Raw genomic sequence first — 19113 nt, forward strand, 5'->3', positions numbered from 1 at the left:
AAAGTATAACGTTGCTACACCCTGAACAATAGATATAGGACGTTGAATGGGCCATAGTAATGTCAATTTAGCAATGCAATTTAAAAAGTTATAGCCCTGCAAAGAAGGGGAACTTCTCCATGTTAAATAGGGCTGGCGAGGGATGGTAAATTATGAATTTAACCCCGGCGATCAAAGTGTTAAACTAGAAAAGTAAATACAAGGGGGGGCAGGTGGCGCACAGAGGTTCCACAGCTCAAGCAAACCCCCACCAATTGGTACAGGGCTTGTATTTTGGTTTTGCTCTTCTCGTTCTTTGCTATGCTATTGTTATGCAAAGGCATGTAGCCAGGTGAGTACCGGTACTTGGCGCACGACGAGTCGAGTGAAAGTTGTGAACGCATTTTTGTGTGCATGTACGTGCGCGTGCTTCTGCTCAGAAAAGTGGTGGAACGGCGTGGTACCGCGTGGCATGAGCACTGCACCCCTGGGGGGTGGGGGGGGGGGGGGTCAACTGACTGGTGGGATCAAATCTGGCCTCTCATAGCCTAGATCTACTCAATGCTTTCATTTGCTCCAGTTTTGGAGTTCTTGAGAGCTTGATTCCCAGCTAAATCTGACAAATCCCCTTCAGGTAGACTGTCAGGTTGGTGAAATATTATGCAGATAGAGAGCAGCCGGCCTACAGCGACATCACTTTGGGCTTGATATTCATGATATCTTTATCAGAAAATAACATTCGCTATGGCAAAAAATTTATAGTGTTTGTTTCGTCTTTGACTGTTATCAAAGGTTGTGTTATTTTGCCATGCGATTTATTCTAAGATGAGATGTTTTATGTAAATTTGGTGTCCTGTTGTATTTTAATAAGTCTGAAGATAAAAATGCTATCGCCAAAACAAGATTAGAGGTTTCTTCTCCCTCAGCCCCACAAATAGAAACTGTAGATTGGCCTCTTGTAGCCTAGATGAACTTGCCACATCTATGACCGATCGATCAAATGCATTAATTACAGTCTCGGCATATACTATATAACCAGAGGCCTCACAAGTCTGGAGACGCCGACAGATTCACCCATGATGAGTTGCTTAAAGCAAATCAATAACTTATAAGCTGAGCAATAGTCGGCACCCCAGCGACAGGCGCACTTACAGGGTTTCATTAAACAATTTCATCAATAAATGGCCAAGCAATAGAGAAGTCGGCACTCTCAACAAGAAGCGCACTTACAAGATGAATAGGTCACCCAACAGCAGGCGCACGTAGTCTGAATACCAACACTTGACAGAAATGCACTGGTCTTATCGTGTATCGCAGCGGATGCAGGCAATATCAACTTCAACATGGCAGGTGGTAGAATAGCCACACTTGCAGCGAGTCAAGTTTCTCTCCCAATCACTCACACACACACACACACACACACACACACACACACACACACACACACACACACACACACACGGTAACAGAAAATGGCAGTTAGATCCTGGTTGTTCTTGACGAGGCTGGTTGCACACGGTAGCATCCGGGGGCTATGCTAAGTCTGACCTCCGAGCTCCATTTCGCCGCTAAGTGCTTTGTGTTGAGGTGATATATTTCAGGCTTCAAGTACTCCCAATGATATGAAAATCCCTTACTGCACAAATTGCACAGAACGCTGCTCCTATTTTCACATAGTAGACGTTGCATCTAGTGATTGTTTTGTTTGGGCCTTGTGTGTGAAGTGATTATGGCCAGAATCTATGACAAATGGCACAGCAGCTGTGTGCTCACCATGGCACAGGATTTCAGCACCACTCTCCACTGGACAGCTCCCTCCAGTCATGGTGATGCCTCAGGTGTGCTCACCATGGCACAGGATTTCAGCACCACTCTCCACTGGACAGCTCCCTATAATCATGGTGGTGTTGCTGTAGCTAGTCAATTTCTGGCATTACTGATTATAGTTTTTTAATTTTACCACCGTCTGTATTATTGCTAACATAGAATATTATATTATGTTTATTTTATCGATTGAATTTATTTATGGGTCCAAAGACGCAACAAATCCAAGGGATGACATGCAAAAGTGACTACATTTATTTCCAGCATGGTCCCCTGTATTTGGGACATGGTCATTGACTGTATTATTGCGAACATGGAATATTATGCGTCTTTTATGTTACTACTGTATTATTGCTAACCTTGAATATTATGCGTTTTTTATGTTACTACTGTATTATTGCTAACATGGAATGTTGTGCATCTTTTATTTTACTACTGTATTATTGCTAACCTTGAATATTCTATGTCTTCTTCCATCTCCAGGTATCTGCCACAGTGCAGCAGGCATCAGGAGAGGACTACAGCCTCAGCCTCCACCTCCTGCATCCTATCGTCCCTCAACAGAGCACCTTCAAGATCCTCACCACCAAGGTACCAAACCCCCACCCCTTCAATCAATGTTCCAATCAATTCCTCTGTCAAAGATACTTTAACATGAAGGTCCCATCACCATGTCGATGTCCTGTGGAAGACCTGGTGTCTAGAAGAGCTTGTATCTCCGCCTCTCGCCATGTGAATGAAAGATGAAAGCGGGTTGGTTGTCCCGTTGACGCCCCATGCATTTGTGGTCATTGTACAGTGCATTTCCCAGGGTTCCCATTCGTCTTGGCCTGGAGAATTTACTAAAATGACCAAATATCCTGAAATTCAGAGACTAGACTTCCAGCCATGAAAAACCTGGACATTTTACAAAAATGACCAAATATCCTGGAATTCAAAGATTTCCAGTCATGGACAACCTGGATATTTGACTAAAATGACAAAAGAATATCTATGTTGTGCTGGACATTTTTAATTGTATTTTAGTCCCTCACTCAGATGGCCTATGTAAACCTAGGTCTGTATTTTGTTTGAATAAACAAAAAGGAATAAAGCTGTTAAATGTGTCAATACTAGTACAGTAAAGTGCAATAGTAATATGCAATGTACAGGTGATTAAACTGGGTATAATATATACAAATTGGTATTACTGAGTGTCCACTGTTGCCATGGCATGTAGTACAGAGTTGTAGTATTAATATATACAGTGATATAGATATAAAGATGGTGTAGTCATACTGGCCAGCAGTATAACTAGTAAGAGTAAGGGATATGTACAGATATAGATATAGTTTCTACAGATATGTAAAAAGTATTACAGCCAGGTATGTACAGACAGATGTGGATAGATATATATATATACGATACGATAAGATTAAATCGTGGGAAAGTAATTTTATTTCACTAATTCAATAAAAAAAGCAAAACTCTCAGATTATAGATTCATTACACACAAGGTGAAATATTTCAAGCCTTTATTTGTTTTAATTTTGATGATTCTCAGAAAGTTTGAAAAAATGTATATACAAATATCGGTCTTCTGAAAAGTATGTTCATGTATCAGTGTTTCCCATTAATTACCTAGACTGTGGCGGGCCACAGTTTTATAATGAACAAAAAAGAAATCATTAATAAAAAAGAAATTATATTTTTTTAAATATAACGTTTGCCAATAGGGATGTATCAGTAGTATTGGCAGTGGTAGTAGTCTTAATAGTAATCCAGTATATTTTTTTATTTTCTAAAAAAAAACATTTCAACACGGGTAACCACTTTTTCTTCATTTCTTTGATGGCTCAAATGTATGCTCTAGTCGATTTTGTGTTTTGAGCACAAAGTTCATCATAGATCTAGCTTCTTTATTTTGCTCTCAAAGTGCACCAGATTGATGCATTTAACTTTAAAACGTGAACCTAGAGGGGCCGAGGTTCACCCACCAGTCTCACAAAATCCTGTGGGAAACACTATGTTCACTCAGTACTTAGTTGGGGCTCCTTTTGCACAAATTACTGCATCAATACAGCGAAATATATAAACTTTTCCACGATATTCTAATTCATTGAGCTGCACCTGTATATAGAAGGATTATATGCGGGTATATTCAGATCGATACAACGGTCATAAAGTGATGTCCTGGGTTGTCGAGAAAAAACCTTGGAAAATGATTCCTCAAAAAGAGTGGGGAGCCCTGAGTCCGGCCAGATGCTATAATTCTGTATTTCCTTCTAGCTTAAGTCGTTCCACTATGATTAACATCTAAATCTCCTTCTCACAAGGCAACGGCATAAAGTAGGCTCCACGTAGTAATTCCTTAACGCTCTTTAAGCCGACCGTAGGCGGAATAGAGACATGAAAACTGCCTTGTTGTAGAGGAGCCCCTGTGGAGACCTTAGCGGAGTTCATCTTTAGAGTTAACGGGAGATCCGCGAGTGCATACGCATCCTCGCTCACAGCGCGGGCACACAACACACACTGCAGCTGTGCCCGCTGAGAGTTTCCCAGTGCTGTTTTTAAGGTGATTATGGGTCTAATGAGTAGGAAGGGCACTCGTTTTGACTATACACTAATTAGTGTGTGCAGAGGACGGGGGCTAATGACTGTGGGCTCCCATGTTGACTGCGGCTCAGGGTATAGAATCCTACTGTTTAGGTCTCGGGACTCGAAGCTTGAGAGAGTGAGGCGTGGAGCGGTGGGGAGACGAATGGATTTTGGGATGAGCGGAAGGGGAATATATATATATATATATTCTTTTCATCCTCTTAAAGGATAATTATTTTTTTTCATTTGCTATTCAGAGAGCTCTATAACTTGTGTGCAGTATCTGCTTGAGTGAAACTAGTGTCTCTCTGGTAATCGTCACACAAACGGCAGTATTATTTAGCCACTGCTGAAGTTAAGTGAACAGGCGTCACACAACATGACACGGTTCAAATATCAGAGAAACAAACAAACAAACATCCTCATTAATTTAGCATCAGCATGGAGCAGGGCGAAGCAAATAGCCCTCCGAAATAATTGTATGTTCTTTTCTTAAAGCAGAAATGAGAGAAGGGGATTAAGTAGGTGTGATCACAATTCAGTGTGTAACAGCTGGCGGCTATGTGTGATCAGGGCTAGGTGTAACAGCTGGGGCTAGGTGTAACAGCTGGGGGCTAGGTGTAACAGCTGGGGCTAGGTGTGATCAGGGCTAGGTGTAACAGCTGGGGGCTAGGTGTAACAGCTGGCGGATATGTGTGATCAGGGCTAGGTGTAACAGCTGGGGCTAGGTGTAACAGCTGGGGCTAGGTGTAACAGCTGGGGGCTAGGTGTAACAGCTGGGGGCTAGGTGTAACAGCTGGGGGCTAGGTGTAACAGCTGGGGGCTAGGTGTAACAGCTGGGGGCTAGGTGTAACAGCTGGGGGCTAGGTGTAACAGCTGGGGGCTAGGTGTAACAGCTGGGGCTAGGTGTAACAGCTGGGGGCTAGGTGTAACAGCTGGGGGCTAGGTGTAACAGCTGGGGGCTAGGTGTAACAGCTGGGGGCTAGGTGTAACAGCTGGGGGCTAGGTGTAACAGCTGGGGGCTAGGTGTAACAGCTGGGGGCTAGGTGTAACAGCTGGGGGCTAGGTGTAACAGCTGGGGGCGAGGTGTAACAGCTGGGGGCTAGGTGTAACAGCTGGGGGCGAGGTGTAACAGCTGAGGGCTAGGTGTAACAGCTGGGGGCTAGGTGTAACAGCTGGGGGCTAGGTGTAACAGCTGGGGCCTAGGTGTAACAGCTGGGGGCTAGGTGTAACAGCTGGGGCCTAGGTGTAACCGCTGGGGGCTAGGTCTAACCGCTGGGGGCTAGGTGTAACAGCTGGGGGCTAGGTGTAACAGCTGGGGGCTAGGTGTAACAGCTGGGGGCTAGGTGTAACAGCCGAGCTGTGCTCTGGGTGCATACAGGGATTCACCACCGATGCCAGTTCTATGTCCTAAACTTAAGTCCTACTGTACTGTAGCTGCTAAATGGACTGAGTACTGATCCAATCCACTGCATTAATCCAACCATACTAGACTTAGACCATCAGTTTGATGATTGAACTATTTCAAAAGTGATTGAGAGCGTCCATGCTTCTCCATTAGAGCGATCTAACGTGCTCCTAGGTGCCAACAATGCAGAAAATCTATTTGCGTTGCTTTGATTTCTCGCCATGTTACTGTTGGCTGCCGTTATTGGATTTGACTATCTGGGGAAACTCTCCCGATACCTGTTCCCTGTATGAACCTGTGTTTGTATTGATATCCCGTAGCAGTGTTGGTGCCTCCCAAATCGGCTAGATGTGCTTAAAGAATTCATATATGTTTTTATTACTAATATGGACTGAGGCATAAACAACTCTTCATAACAAATCCATAAACTAGAGTCATCAGTCTGACTCTGAAGCTGCTCCAGAGACGATGAATTGGGAGAGATGGTGAACTTGAGAGCCTCCCGGGGGAATGTCCTGACTATATGGATACATGTTCTGAGAACATTGATACTACATTAAAGCTCATATGGGTATAAAGAAGGGGGAAAAAGGAAACGTAAATTCTTTCCACAAAATCAGTCTCCCAGTCAGTCTCTCTCTTCAGTGAATGTCTGGGCGTGACTCTGACCACTCTCATTGGCTTTAACGCTGGGCTACATAACGGTACATTTTTTGATTTGATTTGATTTGATATTTTTTATTTTCGTGTCTTACATACAGATGTATGCCCAGCCCATATGGGCTTACAAGACACATAACAATAAGTATATAATAATATACTTTACCAATTACTTAACAAATGACATAGACTAAGATGGCCAACTGTGAACGCCAGAGAGCTGAAGCAAAACGGAGTCAATGTTGACATGACGCCTTCCTAGGAAGCGTTCAACGTCCAAATTCGATGTTTTTTTATTTTTTTTTAATCCACTTTTTCTCTTTCTATTTTTCTCTCATCCTAATTTCGTATTGCCAATTCTCCCCTTCAATTCTCCCCTCCCCTGTCTTGAACGTTGCTAGACTATGCCTCCCACTGGTCGGCTGTAGTGAGGATAGAAGCCTTGCATCACGTGTCCCCTCCGGTACACAAGGAGGCAGCCTGTCGCATCTTTTCACCAGACAGCGCGGACTCTCAGTGGCGAGGAGTAACGCGTGGGAGGCTCACGCTGCCCCCGCTACTTCCTGTCTCTGCTGTACAGGCGTCACCCAACCGACCTGTAGGAGTCGCTGTCCACAACGTCCAATCCCCACCCATCGACTTTCCACCCGCTACCTCTGCCAATTGAGATAGTATGACGACTGGCCCAAGCCACAGGCAATGCTGACTCGGGGAGTCGAGACCGGAGTCTCTTGCATTGGTGACACGAGCGCAATCTCCGCTACGCCACCCAGCCGCCTATCAAATTCTATGGTTGTTGATGCTCTCTCTCTCTGTCTCTCGCTCTCTCTCTCTCTCTGTCTCTGTCTGTCTCTCTCCGTCTTTGTGTCTCTGTCTCTCTCTTCTCTTTCTCTGCCTCTTTCTCTGGGACATACATAGCATTAGCATCAGATAAATACAGATAAAAACGCAACAAGGCTAAATATTAACACTTTGATTGCCTAAGGCTAAATTCATGATATACCATCCGTTGCCATCTCTATTTGTCTATGGAGAAGTTCCCCTTCTTTGCAGGGCTATAACTTTTTAAATTCTATTGCTAGATTGCCATTATTAGGGCCCATTCAAGGTCCTATATGTATTGTTCATTGTGTAGCAACGTTAAACTTTTTCATTCACATATTCATAGTAAAATATGGTCTAAAGTATAAGTATGTTTTCATCTCTTTCTGCAGCTTTCTCCAGAACGTGATTTATAGCCCCAAATGCATTATATTGATGATGAAATACAGTTTGGTAGGAATCTGTGCGAGATCAAACATTTCAATTGGACCTACTTCTAGAAGTTTCTACGTATCATCTGATGATGACCGGATGGGCGGGGGATCGTTTATAATTCCGTGGGCAGCGTTATATCATTCATCTAGTGTGGGTGATATGATCATCAGAGCAGTTTATATCGAACACGTTCAAAAATAACGCTGAATCTTACCGTATCTTCCTCGCGCCGTTGGACGATGAGCGTGGAACTGAAATATTCCTATTATGGGATGTAGAAATACGCTATCTATTTCCAGGTTGTATAATAGTATATACGTCCAAATCATGTTGTTTATCGAGTTATTGGCAACGGATCGCTATGTATTGTGTCGCGATCGAGTCCCGGGACTTATAGAGAGTGCCCGGAAGTAATATGGACGATCAGCACTTCATCCACATGACTTCCTGTTTGGGGCTTCTGCCGATCGGCCACCAGATGGCGCTCTTGAACCGCTAGAGCAGGGGTCGGCAACCTATGGCTCGCGAGCCATATATGGCTCTTCTGGTGACAGCATATGGCTCCCAGAAGTTTTTGAGTAAAACAATTTTTTTTTTTTTTTTTTTTAATACTTGTGATATTTCTTAATAATACTGTCATTTTAAAGTAAACGGAAATTAGTTTTGAAGATACAGCTAATAGTATCTGTAGCTGAAGATATAGCGAGCAGAGCTGGCGAGGGAACACAAGTGGACAGAAATAAAAAATCTTCAACCTGAAGACCAGCTGATTCTTAAAACTTGGAACGAGCTTCCTGTGACATACCACACAATGCAGCGTGAGTATTGCCGTATTGACCATGTTTGGCTCTACATATGCATGTGGGCAGTCATTCTCGCATATGAGGAACATTAAGACCAACCTACGCTCACGTTTAACTGATGGAAGCCTCAACGCCAGCATGAAGCTCAACCTCACCACGTATGAAATAAAAAGATATGGATGAAATAGAAAGAACACACGACTATCATGACTTGCATTGAATGAGGGAGAATCGTGTAATGGAGCTGTTGAGCAAATAGCATGTAAACAGGACTGCAGTGCAGAGTCAATGAAGTGCAGGAGTGTGTAGGTGGGGGGGGCAGAGGGGAGGGATATCAAGGAGACCTTGGAACTGTTTTCTAGAGTAGGCTACGAATCACACTGATGTGATATACAGTTAGAGGAAAACATTAAGCGTATTCCGACCTTAACACATTGACCGCCACAGCAGGGGGCGCTAATACCCCATTCATTGCCAGGTCTTTATTCAATGGATATAGTTTTAGACTGTGGCATTTGCGAGTGCTAAAAATATATCTTATATTATATCTTATGGGTCTAATAACGCCGTCGGGTCTCAGTGAGCTGCTTCTAGTCAACATTGCCGAGACAGATTGTTTTTTCATTTGTACATTTCCGTTTTATACCGTTTTGAATAGAGTATGGTTTGGGTGTTTTTCAGTAATTCCAGGAAAAGGCGAGAAAAATGCATTTTACTGTAATCCAGTCATCACGTTGTAATTTTTCGGCTGATTATCTAATCATCCTGAAATCAACGCTATTATCACTATTATGTCTCCTCGTCCATACATGAAATTACCGTCGTAGCGGGGCGCCCCCCACCCCCACGGCAGCCAACGGTAATAAGCACATACATCTACACACAGATCGCTTTGATCGCCGTAGAAATAAATGTCAGATCAACGATCAAATTCATATATGATGTTCTTACCTTGTATCTGATGTAATGCAAAAGAGATAATCCAAATATCTTATCGCAATTCCAAATAATGCTCGTGGAGGTCCGCACCACACTACCGACCGTTTCACAATGACGGGCAGGGCGGGCGGAGTTACTGTTCGTTGCCATCGTTGTATAGAAGTGGCTCGCCTGAATATTTAAATGCCGCCCGCCCGGCTCAGATCGCCTCCTAAAAGACACAAGCCCATTTTCAATGAGATGCAATAGCTCCGCCTGGCAGTAGAGGGCGGTGTTGACCGTCTGCCAGCTCAAACAGGGTCTGAAGACTATACCAGAGGCTATGAATTATGAATAGATTTAGCGAATAAATGATATAACGATCCCAAAAACGACTAAACTAGTTGTTGGCGCTATTCGATTGGCGGCCAATAACGAGTAAACTCGTTGTTGACGGCCATTGTGTTTAAAGTGAGACTATGTACCAGACATCAGGCATCTATGGTGTGTTTTGTTTCTTTTAGTTTTCTTAATCACTTCTAAATGTAAACTAAGCCATACCTTGACGATACTACTTTAATTAGGTCTTGTCTCGTCTTTACCCCCCGGAGCGATAAAAGACCTCTGCCCCCCCCCCCCCCCTCTTCACCAATGTTCGGTTTGCGTCCCCACTGCCTTTGTAAGTCCCATGTAGAACTAGCAGAAATAGGCCACACTGCACCTGGTAGGTGCAGCCAGCGAGGGGGAAACGGACTCTGCTTCTGTTCACATCAGCAGTTTGGAATCCGAAAACTGCCAGCCGCTCTATTTAAAAGTCCTGAGGTTGGTTCCATCTCGGAGATGGAATGCCCACCTCCACACACACGCGCACACACACACACACACACTAACAGTGGTCATTCACACATACCCACACGCACACACACACTTTGCCATGGCAACAGTGGACACTGCATACCAGAGGGGCACGTGTGTTGAAGCTTAAACAAGGGCTCAGTCTCACAGACCAGAGGGGGGGGGGGGCACTGAATTAGACAGACAGGCTCTCTCTCTCTCTCCGTATCTCACTCTCTGTCTCTATCTTTCTCTCTCGCTCTCCGTCTCTCGCTCTTTGTCTCGCTCTCGGTCTCTCGCTCTCGGTCTCTCGCTCTCTGTCTCTCTCTCTCTCTGTCTCTCGCTCTTTGTCTCGCTCTCTTTCTCTCTCTCTGTTTCTCACTCTATGTCTATCTTTCTCTCGCTCTCTGTCTCGCTCTTTGTCTCGCTCTCTTTGTCTCGCTCTCTTTCTCTCTATCTCTGTCTCTCGCTCTTTGTCTCGCTCTCTCTCTTTCTTTCTCTATTTCTTTCTCTCTCTCTCTCTCTGACTCGCTCCTGCTCCTCCTTGTTCTCTCTCATCTTTCTCTTCCTTTCTGTTTTTCTAGCTTTCTCTTTCATACTCTCTCTCTCTCTCTCTCTAGCCCCCTCCTTATTCCTCTACACACACACAGACACACACACACACACTCAAGGATAACACACACCTCTCAATGATAACACACACACACACAGACACACCAGAGCTCCCACAGTTGAGTCTTAAAGAGAGAGGGGTTATGGGTAGAGGAGGGCAGTGGAGGGGAGTTCAGGCCCCTCGCTTTCCTCTCCCACAAAGCCCTGCCTGTTCCTCGGTCCCCCCGGCTCCATGGGTATGCATGGCCCTCCACACACGCACACACACACGCACACACACACACACACACACACACGCACACACACACACACACACTCACTCGCATGCACACACACCACAGCGTTTTTCAACACGCATCGATGACTGCTGCATCCCTCGGTTCAGGACCCATGTAAAAGGCCCAGTCGAATCACTGCAGGTGAATTATAACTGCACCTCCTGAATTCACTACAAAACGGAGCTTGCTTTGTTTATTTAATTTTTTTTTACTTTGACTGCTCCTCTGATTTAAATAAGAATTTTGCATCGGGAGCCATTTTCATTTTAGTAAAGGCCTGCCAGTCGGCCTGGGGGGCGGGTCCCACCTGGGGGGGGGCGGGTCCCACCTGGGACGAGACATGCGGCTGAACAACAACAACACCATCAGCAAATCAACTTTCTCCAGATTGGCACATATTCCTAATGAGTGTTTAAAAAATGCTTGTGCCCCAAGAGTTGTTGATTCCCCTCAACATGGTCTCTCTCTCTCTCTCTGTCTCTGTCTCTGTCTCTGTCTCTCTCTCTCTCTCTCTCTCTCTGTCTCTCACTCCTCAACAACAAGGTCTCTCTCTCTGGCTCTCTCTTCACTTCTCAACAAGGTCTCTCTCTCTCTCTCTGTCTCTCACTCCTCAACAACAAGGTCTCTCTCTCTGGCACTCTCTCTTCACTTCTCAACAAGGTCTCTCTCTCTGGCTCTCTCTCTCTGTCTCTCACTCCTCAACAACAAGGTCTCTCTCTCTGGCACTCTCTCTTCACTTCTCAACATGGTCTCTCTCTCTCTCTCTCTCTCTGTCTCTCACTCCTCAACAACAAGGTCTCTCTCTCTCTCTCTGTCTCTCACTCCTCAACAACAAGGTCTCTCTCTCTGGCGCTCTCTTCACTTCTCAACAAGGTCTCTCTCTCTGGCTCTCTCTTCACTTCTCAACATGGTCTCTCTCTGGCTCTCTCTTCACTTCTCAACATGGTCTCTCTCTGGCTCTCTCTTCACTTCTCAACATGGTCTCTCTCTCTCTCTCTCTCTCTCTCTGTCTCTCACTCCTCAACAACAAGGTCTCTCTCTCTGGCGCTCTCTCTTCACTTCTCAACATGGTCTCTCTCTGGCTCTCTCTTCACTTCTCAACATGGTCTCTCTCTCTCTCTCTCTCTCTCTCTGTCTCTCACTCCTCAACAACAAGGTCTCTCTCTCTGGCGCTCTCTCTTCACTTCTCAACATGGTCTCTCTCTCTGGCGCTCTCTCTTCACTTCTCAACAAGGTCTCTCTCTTCACTCCTCAACATGGTCTCTCTCTCTCTCTGTCTCTGTCTCTCACTCCTCAACAACAAGGTCTCTCTCTGGCGCTCTCTTCACTTCTCAACATGGTCTCTTTCTCTCTGGCTCTCTTTTCACTTCTCAACATGGTCTCTCTCTCTCTGGTGCTCTCTTCACTCCTCAACAAGGTCTCTCTCTCTCTTCACTTCTCAACAAGGTCTCTCTCCTCACTCCTCAACAAGGTCTGTCTCTCTCTCCTCACTCCTCAACAAGGTCTGTCTCTCTCTCCTCACTCCTCAACAAGGTCTGTCTCTCTCTCCTCACTCCTCAACAAGGTCTGTCTCTCTGTCTCTCCTCAACAAGGTCTGTCTCTCTGTCTCTCCTCAACAAGGTCTGTCTCTCTGTCTCTCTCTCCTCACTCCTCAACAAGGTCTCTCTGTCTCTCCTCACTCCTCAACAAGGTCTCTCTCTTCTCAACAAGGTCTCTCTCTCTGACTCTCTCTCCTCACTCCTCAACAATGTCTCTGTCTCTCTCTTACTCCCAGGGGTTGTGCTTAATTTCCCTGCTGCCTTTAAAGACAACTTAGCAGGGGAGGCTAAGCCACACACACCAACACACACACACACACACACACACACATACCAACACACACACACACACAAATATACACACACACCAACACATACACACACACCAACACATACACACACACCAACACATACACACACAAATATACACACACCAACACATACACACACACACAAATATACACACACACACCAACACACCAACACATACACCAACACAAACACACACACACAAACACACACACAGTGTCTGTATGCTATAATCTTTCAACACATTTGTGCTATTTACACAAACTATTTCTATAGTGCAGTGTGTGTGTTGGTGTGTGTGTCGTCCCTAGCACCTTCTCGTCAGAGTGACCTCCTCCTGTCCTCGGCAGACATTCTAACCTCAGGCCAGGGTCACCGCGACAACAGGGAGCCAATTACACACCAGTGTGTTTGATCAGAACAGACGGCTACACACACACACACACACTGTACACACACGCACGTGCACACACTACACATTCACTCGCTCATTCATTCGGTCCAGAGCTCATCTTCTCTTGGAGAGTAAATAAGGCGGCGTCTCCCCTCTTTAATTTGCATGCTTGTCAAAACTCTCCACACTGTTTATATTTATTTCATTTCTGCGTCTGTTTAGCCAAGTTTGTTGTGAGATCCGTGGGGATCTGAAGAGGCGACGGAGCGGAGGGAGAGAGGACCGAGGGGGGGGTGGAGAGAGAGAGAGAGAGAGGACCGAGGAGGGGGGGGGGGGGGGGCACGAGCAACACGGGACTCCACCCTCCCTCTGTGACCAGTGTTGTGTGGTGTGCATGTGGTGTGCATGCGTACACACACACACACACACACACATGTGGTGTAGTGCAGCCCCTGGGGTCCTGTGTGGGTGGTGGCCTTGTATGTGTCTCTACTGTCACATCCCTTTAAGAGACACTGCCCCGCCTGTCACACACTCACAGACACACACGCACACTCTGGCTCGCACACACACACACACACACTTCGACACGCACACACACACACACTCTCAGACACGCATGCACACACACTCATACACACTCGGGCACGCACGCACACACACACGTGCTCCGATGCGTACACACACTCAACACATGCTCAGACGCGCACACTCAAAATGCATACACACTGTGCATGGCCCGTCACAAACACACACACACACTTTTACACACACAGAGCCTGGCCTGCCATGTCCCTTTAAGGCTGGTAGACACAGATGTGGCAGCAGATTAATGTTGTATGGCCAAGCGACACACACACACACACACACACACACACACACACACAGAAGTGTGGCACCAGTTATTGCTACACACATACGTTTGTACGCGCCAAACAAAGATGCCTTGCTGCCACACTGGACTCTCGCGTGAAAAGCACCGACGCGGCTGCTTATATAGCAGCTCATCACCTCAATAATATAACCAGAGAGGAGACTCACTCACACACACACACACACACGCGCTCAGATCCGTACACACACATACATAACCTACTGTGTGGAGGTATGGGGGAACACATATAAAACAAACACTAACCAAATTTTCATAATGCAGAAGAAAGCCATACGAGTTGTGAATCGAGCAGATTGCTATGAACCGACAAACGCACTCTTTATTAAATCAAATGCCTTAAAATTGGAAGATCTCGTCGATCTTAGCACTGCAATAATAATGTACAAAGCACATAAGCACTCACTTCCAAGTGGCATTCAGGAGTTGTTCCAGACTAGAGAGAGCCGATATAGACTTAGGGGAACTTCACTTGTGTATTCAATATCGCAAAGGCAAGGACAAATATAAAAAGTCATTATTATCCTAGTTATATTTCATCTATAACATAGCTGTGTTCAAATAGTGACAATGGGGAAAAAGAAAAACATATATATATATATAAAAAAAGAAAGTATTTCAAAAAGAAATAAAACAAATAAATGCGTATATGTTTTGTACCTAAAACTATGAAACGTTTGTAACCTTTGCTAAATGATATACTAATAATAATAATGGATTGGCTTTATATAGCGCTCTTCTCTGACTCAGAGCGCTTCACAGAGTCCATTATTCGTTCATACACAGTCATACCGGTGGTGGTAAGCTACAATTGCAGCCAGAGCTGCCCTGAGGCAGACTCACGGAAGCGTGGCGAATAATCATCGCCTACGGCCCCTCCGACCACCACCAACATTCATTCACATGCATACACATTCATACGAGGCAAGTAGGTTAAGTGTCATGCCCAAGGACACAACGGCAGTGGGATGGACATGGGCTTGAGCGGGATTCGAACCACCAACCCTTAGATCATTGGACGCCCCGCTCTACCCCTGAGCCACGCCGCCCCACATAATACTGAATTATTTCTTCTTTTTTGTATTTTATTTCTTTGTGTAAATAGTGTAATGTAATGTAAAAAGGGTAGGCAATTTATAAGCCTCGGCTTCAGCCTACACCTTTTCGGTAATTTATTTTTTTTCGTTTTCTATGCCTTGTAAAAAAAATGAAATAAAATCATTCATTCATAGATCACCTCAATATAACCAGAGAGGAGACTCATCATGACGCTATCTATCACTGATGTAGGGGTGTAACGGTACACAACCATGGTACGGTACGTACCTCGGTTTTGAAGTCACGGTTCGGTACAGGTTTTCTGTACAGTGGGGGAAAGTTTGGCTTCCCATGTTCCACTCAGGGGTGATGTAGTTAGTGTGCAGTAACTAATTGTACTTGTGGGGCTGTCGACGAATATTCTATATCGACTTGTAAAATTATATTAGATTGTGAAAGAAACAGCCCCCGGTGGGCGGTCGTTAGTGGTTAACGTACCGTTGTATTCGTTCGGTACACAGCCGTTCGGTACGGATACGGATACGTGTACCTTTACACCCCTACTGTGATGCTTATAGCAACTCAACACCTCAATATAACCAGAGAGGAGACTCATCATGTAGGGTAATTTTATTCAATCTCCTCCTTCTTTATGCCCTTATGTATTTCTCTCTCTCTCTCTCTCCCCTATATATATCTCTCTCTCCCCCTCTTTCCCTATCTCAGTCACTCTCCTCTCTCTCTCTCTCCATCTCTCTCTCTCTCTCTTGTTCTCTCTGCTGACACCCTCATGAAAGAATCATCTCATCGCCCAACAGAGCAGAAATGTTCTTTAATTGCACCGACACACTGTCTTTCTCTCTCTCACGCGCACACAGACAGACACACACACATGCATTACATATATTACACACACGCACCATGACGGGGGGTGGGGGGCTCAACACGGCTGCTCGCGTGTCTCCCTGGCATGGGTGCTGTCAATGCAGCTCAATGTTACTGTGTGTGTCTCCGTCCGTGTCCTCTCTCCTCCTCTTTTCCACCTCCTCTCTCCACGGTGTGCTCCTGGTGTAATGATCTGGCCCCCGATGCTGCTGCATGAAGTTAGGACAACTCTGTTTCTCTCTCTCTCTCTCTCTCTCTCTCTCTCTCTCTCGCCCCCCCCTGGCTGACAGACATCTCGTTAGTGCTGTGTGTCTGTCAGTAAGGTTTCGAATGGAGCTTGTGCACATCCCTGATCTCTCTCCGTCTTACACACACACACACATCTCACACACACACACACACACCTCACACACACACACACACACGTGTCTCTTTCTCTCTCTCTCTCTCTCTCTCTCTCTCTCTCACACACGCACGTCTCTCACACACACCCATGTGTCTCTCGCACACACACACACACACACCCAGGCAGGCCTAGCTGGTGTAGCGACAGCGGCAGGCTGTCTGGCCCAGCGATGTGATGATGTCCACACGACGTGGGTTTCATGTGATGATGTGATGCACTAATGGGGTGGGAAGGAATGTTATTTTCGTCTTGACGCAACAAAGTATAGCATTTTATGTTTCAATGTCGTTATCTCCGTCTCTTTCTCCTCCTCCTCCTCTCGTCAGGTGGAGATCAAGATGAAGAAGACGGAAGCCATTAGGTGGGAGAAGCTGGAGGGCGAGGGACAGGAGGCCAACATTAAACACTTCACCCCAAGTCAGTATGAAGAACACCTCCCTAACGACCTCTGGTTTCACCCCTCTCCTCTCACCACCTCCTCCGTTCTTTCTTTCGCCTCCTGCACGCCTCGTGTCTTTGTGTTTGTTGTACTGTGAACGAGTGGGCGGCGTGGCTGCCTCCTCCGTATGTGTGGCCGGTAACACAGACACACGCTTTCTGTGAAGACGAGATGGGAAAGCGCCAGGTGTGTTGGAACAACCAGAGCCATCGGTTCAACCTACGCAGAGACGGACATGGTGTCCGCGCCCGGATGAAAGCCTGTACATTGTGTGCTTGTTAGTTTTGTGCTCGGTGGAGAGAGAGCGAGTGTTCTCCCTCCCCCTCCCCGAGGCCATACGTGCCGGTCCAGGCGCACGCGTCGCTCAGGGGTCTTGTCACCTGGAGGGGCTCCTCCGCTTTAGTACGTTCCACTGAGCATGTTTTGGTTCCGGCGGCACGGTGCCGCTTTTTTTACCCGTCGTTACCAAAACCACGCTCTGTTTGCTTTAGCGGCCGTGACGGAGAACAAGTTAGTCCGCGGTGCGTGAACGTGGACCTCTCGCTTTTAAAAATAGGATTCGGTGTTCACGGTGCACACACACGCACACTAGGGCTGAGCCTGAACATTCAGACCTTCGTTCGTCACGTTGGCGTTCGAATCTTAATTAATGGGTTCGAACCTCTGCTTTTTTTATTCATTTTTTAATTTCCGTTTACATTTTTTTATTTATTTTACACGAAAAATATATATCGGAATGTGATATCAGAATATCAACAGTACTATGTTGTGTTTACAATCATTTGAAAGTCACGCGTGAACACAGGACAACAACAGTCTAGTAGTCGGGATGAGGAGGGGTCACCGTCGTACATTATCAGGAAATTAATCAATCGTGCAAAAAAAAAAAGAGTTGAGTGACTCACACTCACCCGTCTTAGTTACAACGTTTCCGAATGGACGTTTGGATTAAACCAAGTGTATGCAGTGATGCTGAACTTCCCAGCGGAACACAAGTTACTTAACGTTACACAGGTATGTTAAGCACGTTAATTAAGCTATGCAGAGCGCAGCCCTTTAGCTTTAGCTAACGTTAAGATGGCAAGAGCCGTCGGGCCAAAACAAAGATGTTGTTTCAACAAATGTATTCACAAAATGGATTACCATCCAAATGATATTGAAGCCTCCCGTGACCAGTAACTAACCGCAGCGATATGCGCTACGTTATGCGTAAATGTGCCTAAAGTTAAGACTCGACGGTACTGAACCAGACAAATTATTTAGGAGGTTTTAAAAACAAAGGTTCGAACGTCCCGAACACACACACAGCTCTAACACACACACACACAACACATACACACGCACGCAATAAACAAGTTCTGTGGAGCAACTTTCTTTAATCATAGTGCAGCTAGTGGTGTTGTGTTGCTCATGTGTTCGGTGAATTAGCCTGGTTAGTTCAGTAGTGAGCAGTTGTTAGGGTCTTACTTGTGTTCGGTGAATTAGCCTGGTTAGTTCAGTAGTGAGCAGTTGTTATGGTCTTACTTGTGTTCAGTGAATTAGCCTGGTTAGTTCAGTAGTGAGCAGTTGTTAGGGTCTTACTTGTGTTCAGTGGATTAGCCTGGTTAGTTCAGTAGTGAGCAGTTGTTAGGGTCTTACTTGTGTTCAGTGGATTAGCCTGGTTAGTTCAGTAGTGAGCAGTTGTTAGGGTCTTACTTGTGTTCAGTGAATTAGCCTGGTTAGTTCAGTAGTGAGCAGTTGTTAGGGTCTTACTTGTGTTCAGTGGATTAGCCTGGTTAGTTCAGTAGCGAGCAGTTGTTAGGGTCTTAGGGGTGGGAATCGCCAGAGACCTCGCGATACGATACTATTGCGATACTTGAGCCGCGATACAATAGTATCGCGATACAATAGTATCGCGATACTCGATATATCGCGAATATTGCAATATATATATATATATATTTTTTTTTATCAATTTTTTTTTAACTGCAAAGTAAAACTGTCAACATGTTTTATCTAATAAAATAAAGTTCAGTCTCTTCATCTCACTTCAATAATTTTTATTGCAGAACATGGTATTTTC

At 45.4% G+C, this 19113-nt stretch overlaps 1 protein-coding gene across 3 annotated transcripts in view; it reads left to right on the forward strand.

Annotated features, from left to right (window-relative positions):
* Window positions 1-19113, forward strand: part of sugt1 (SGT1 homolog, MIS12 kinetochore complex assembly cochaperone) — a 65329-nt gene that overhangs the window by 33906 nt on the left and 12310 nt on the right. For all 3 annotated transcript variants that reach the window (XM_084313072.1, XM_084313073.1, XM_084313074.1), the window contains exons 10-11: window positions 2287-2394; window positions 16939-17029. In XM_084313072.1, the coding sequence (XP_084169198.1) occupies window positions 2287-2394; window positions 16939-17029 (199 nt within the window). The remainder of the gene's footprint in view (window positions 1-2286; window positions 2395-16938; window positions 17030-19113) is intronic.

This window comes from Notolepis coatsorum, assembly GCF_963971535.1.
Source record: "Notolepis coatsorum genome assembly, chromosome: 4".
Lineage (NCBI taxonomy): Eukaryota > Metazoa > Chordata > Actinopteri > Aulopiformes > Paralepididae > Notolepis > Notolepis coatsorum.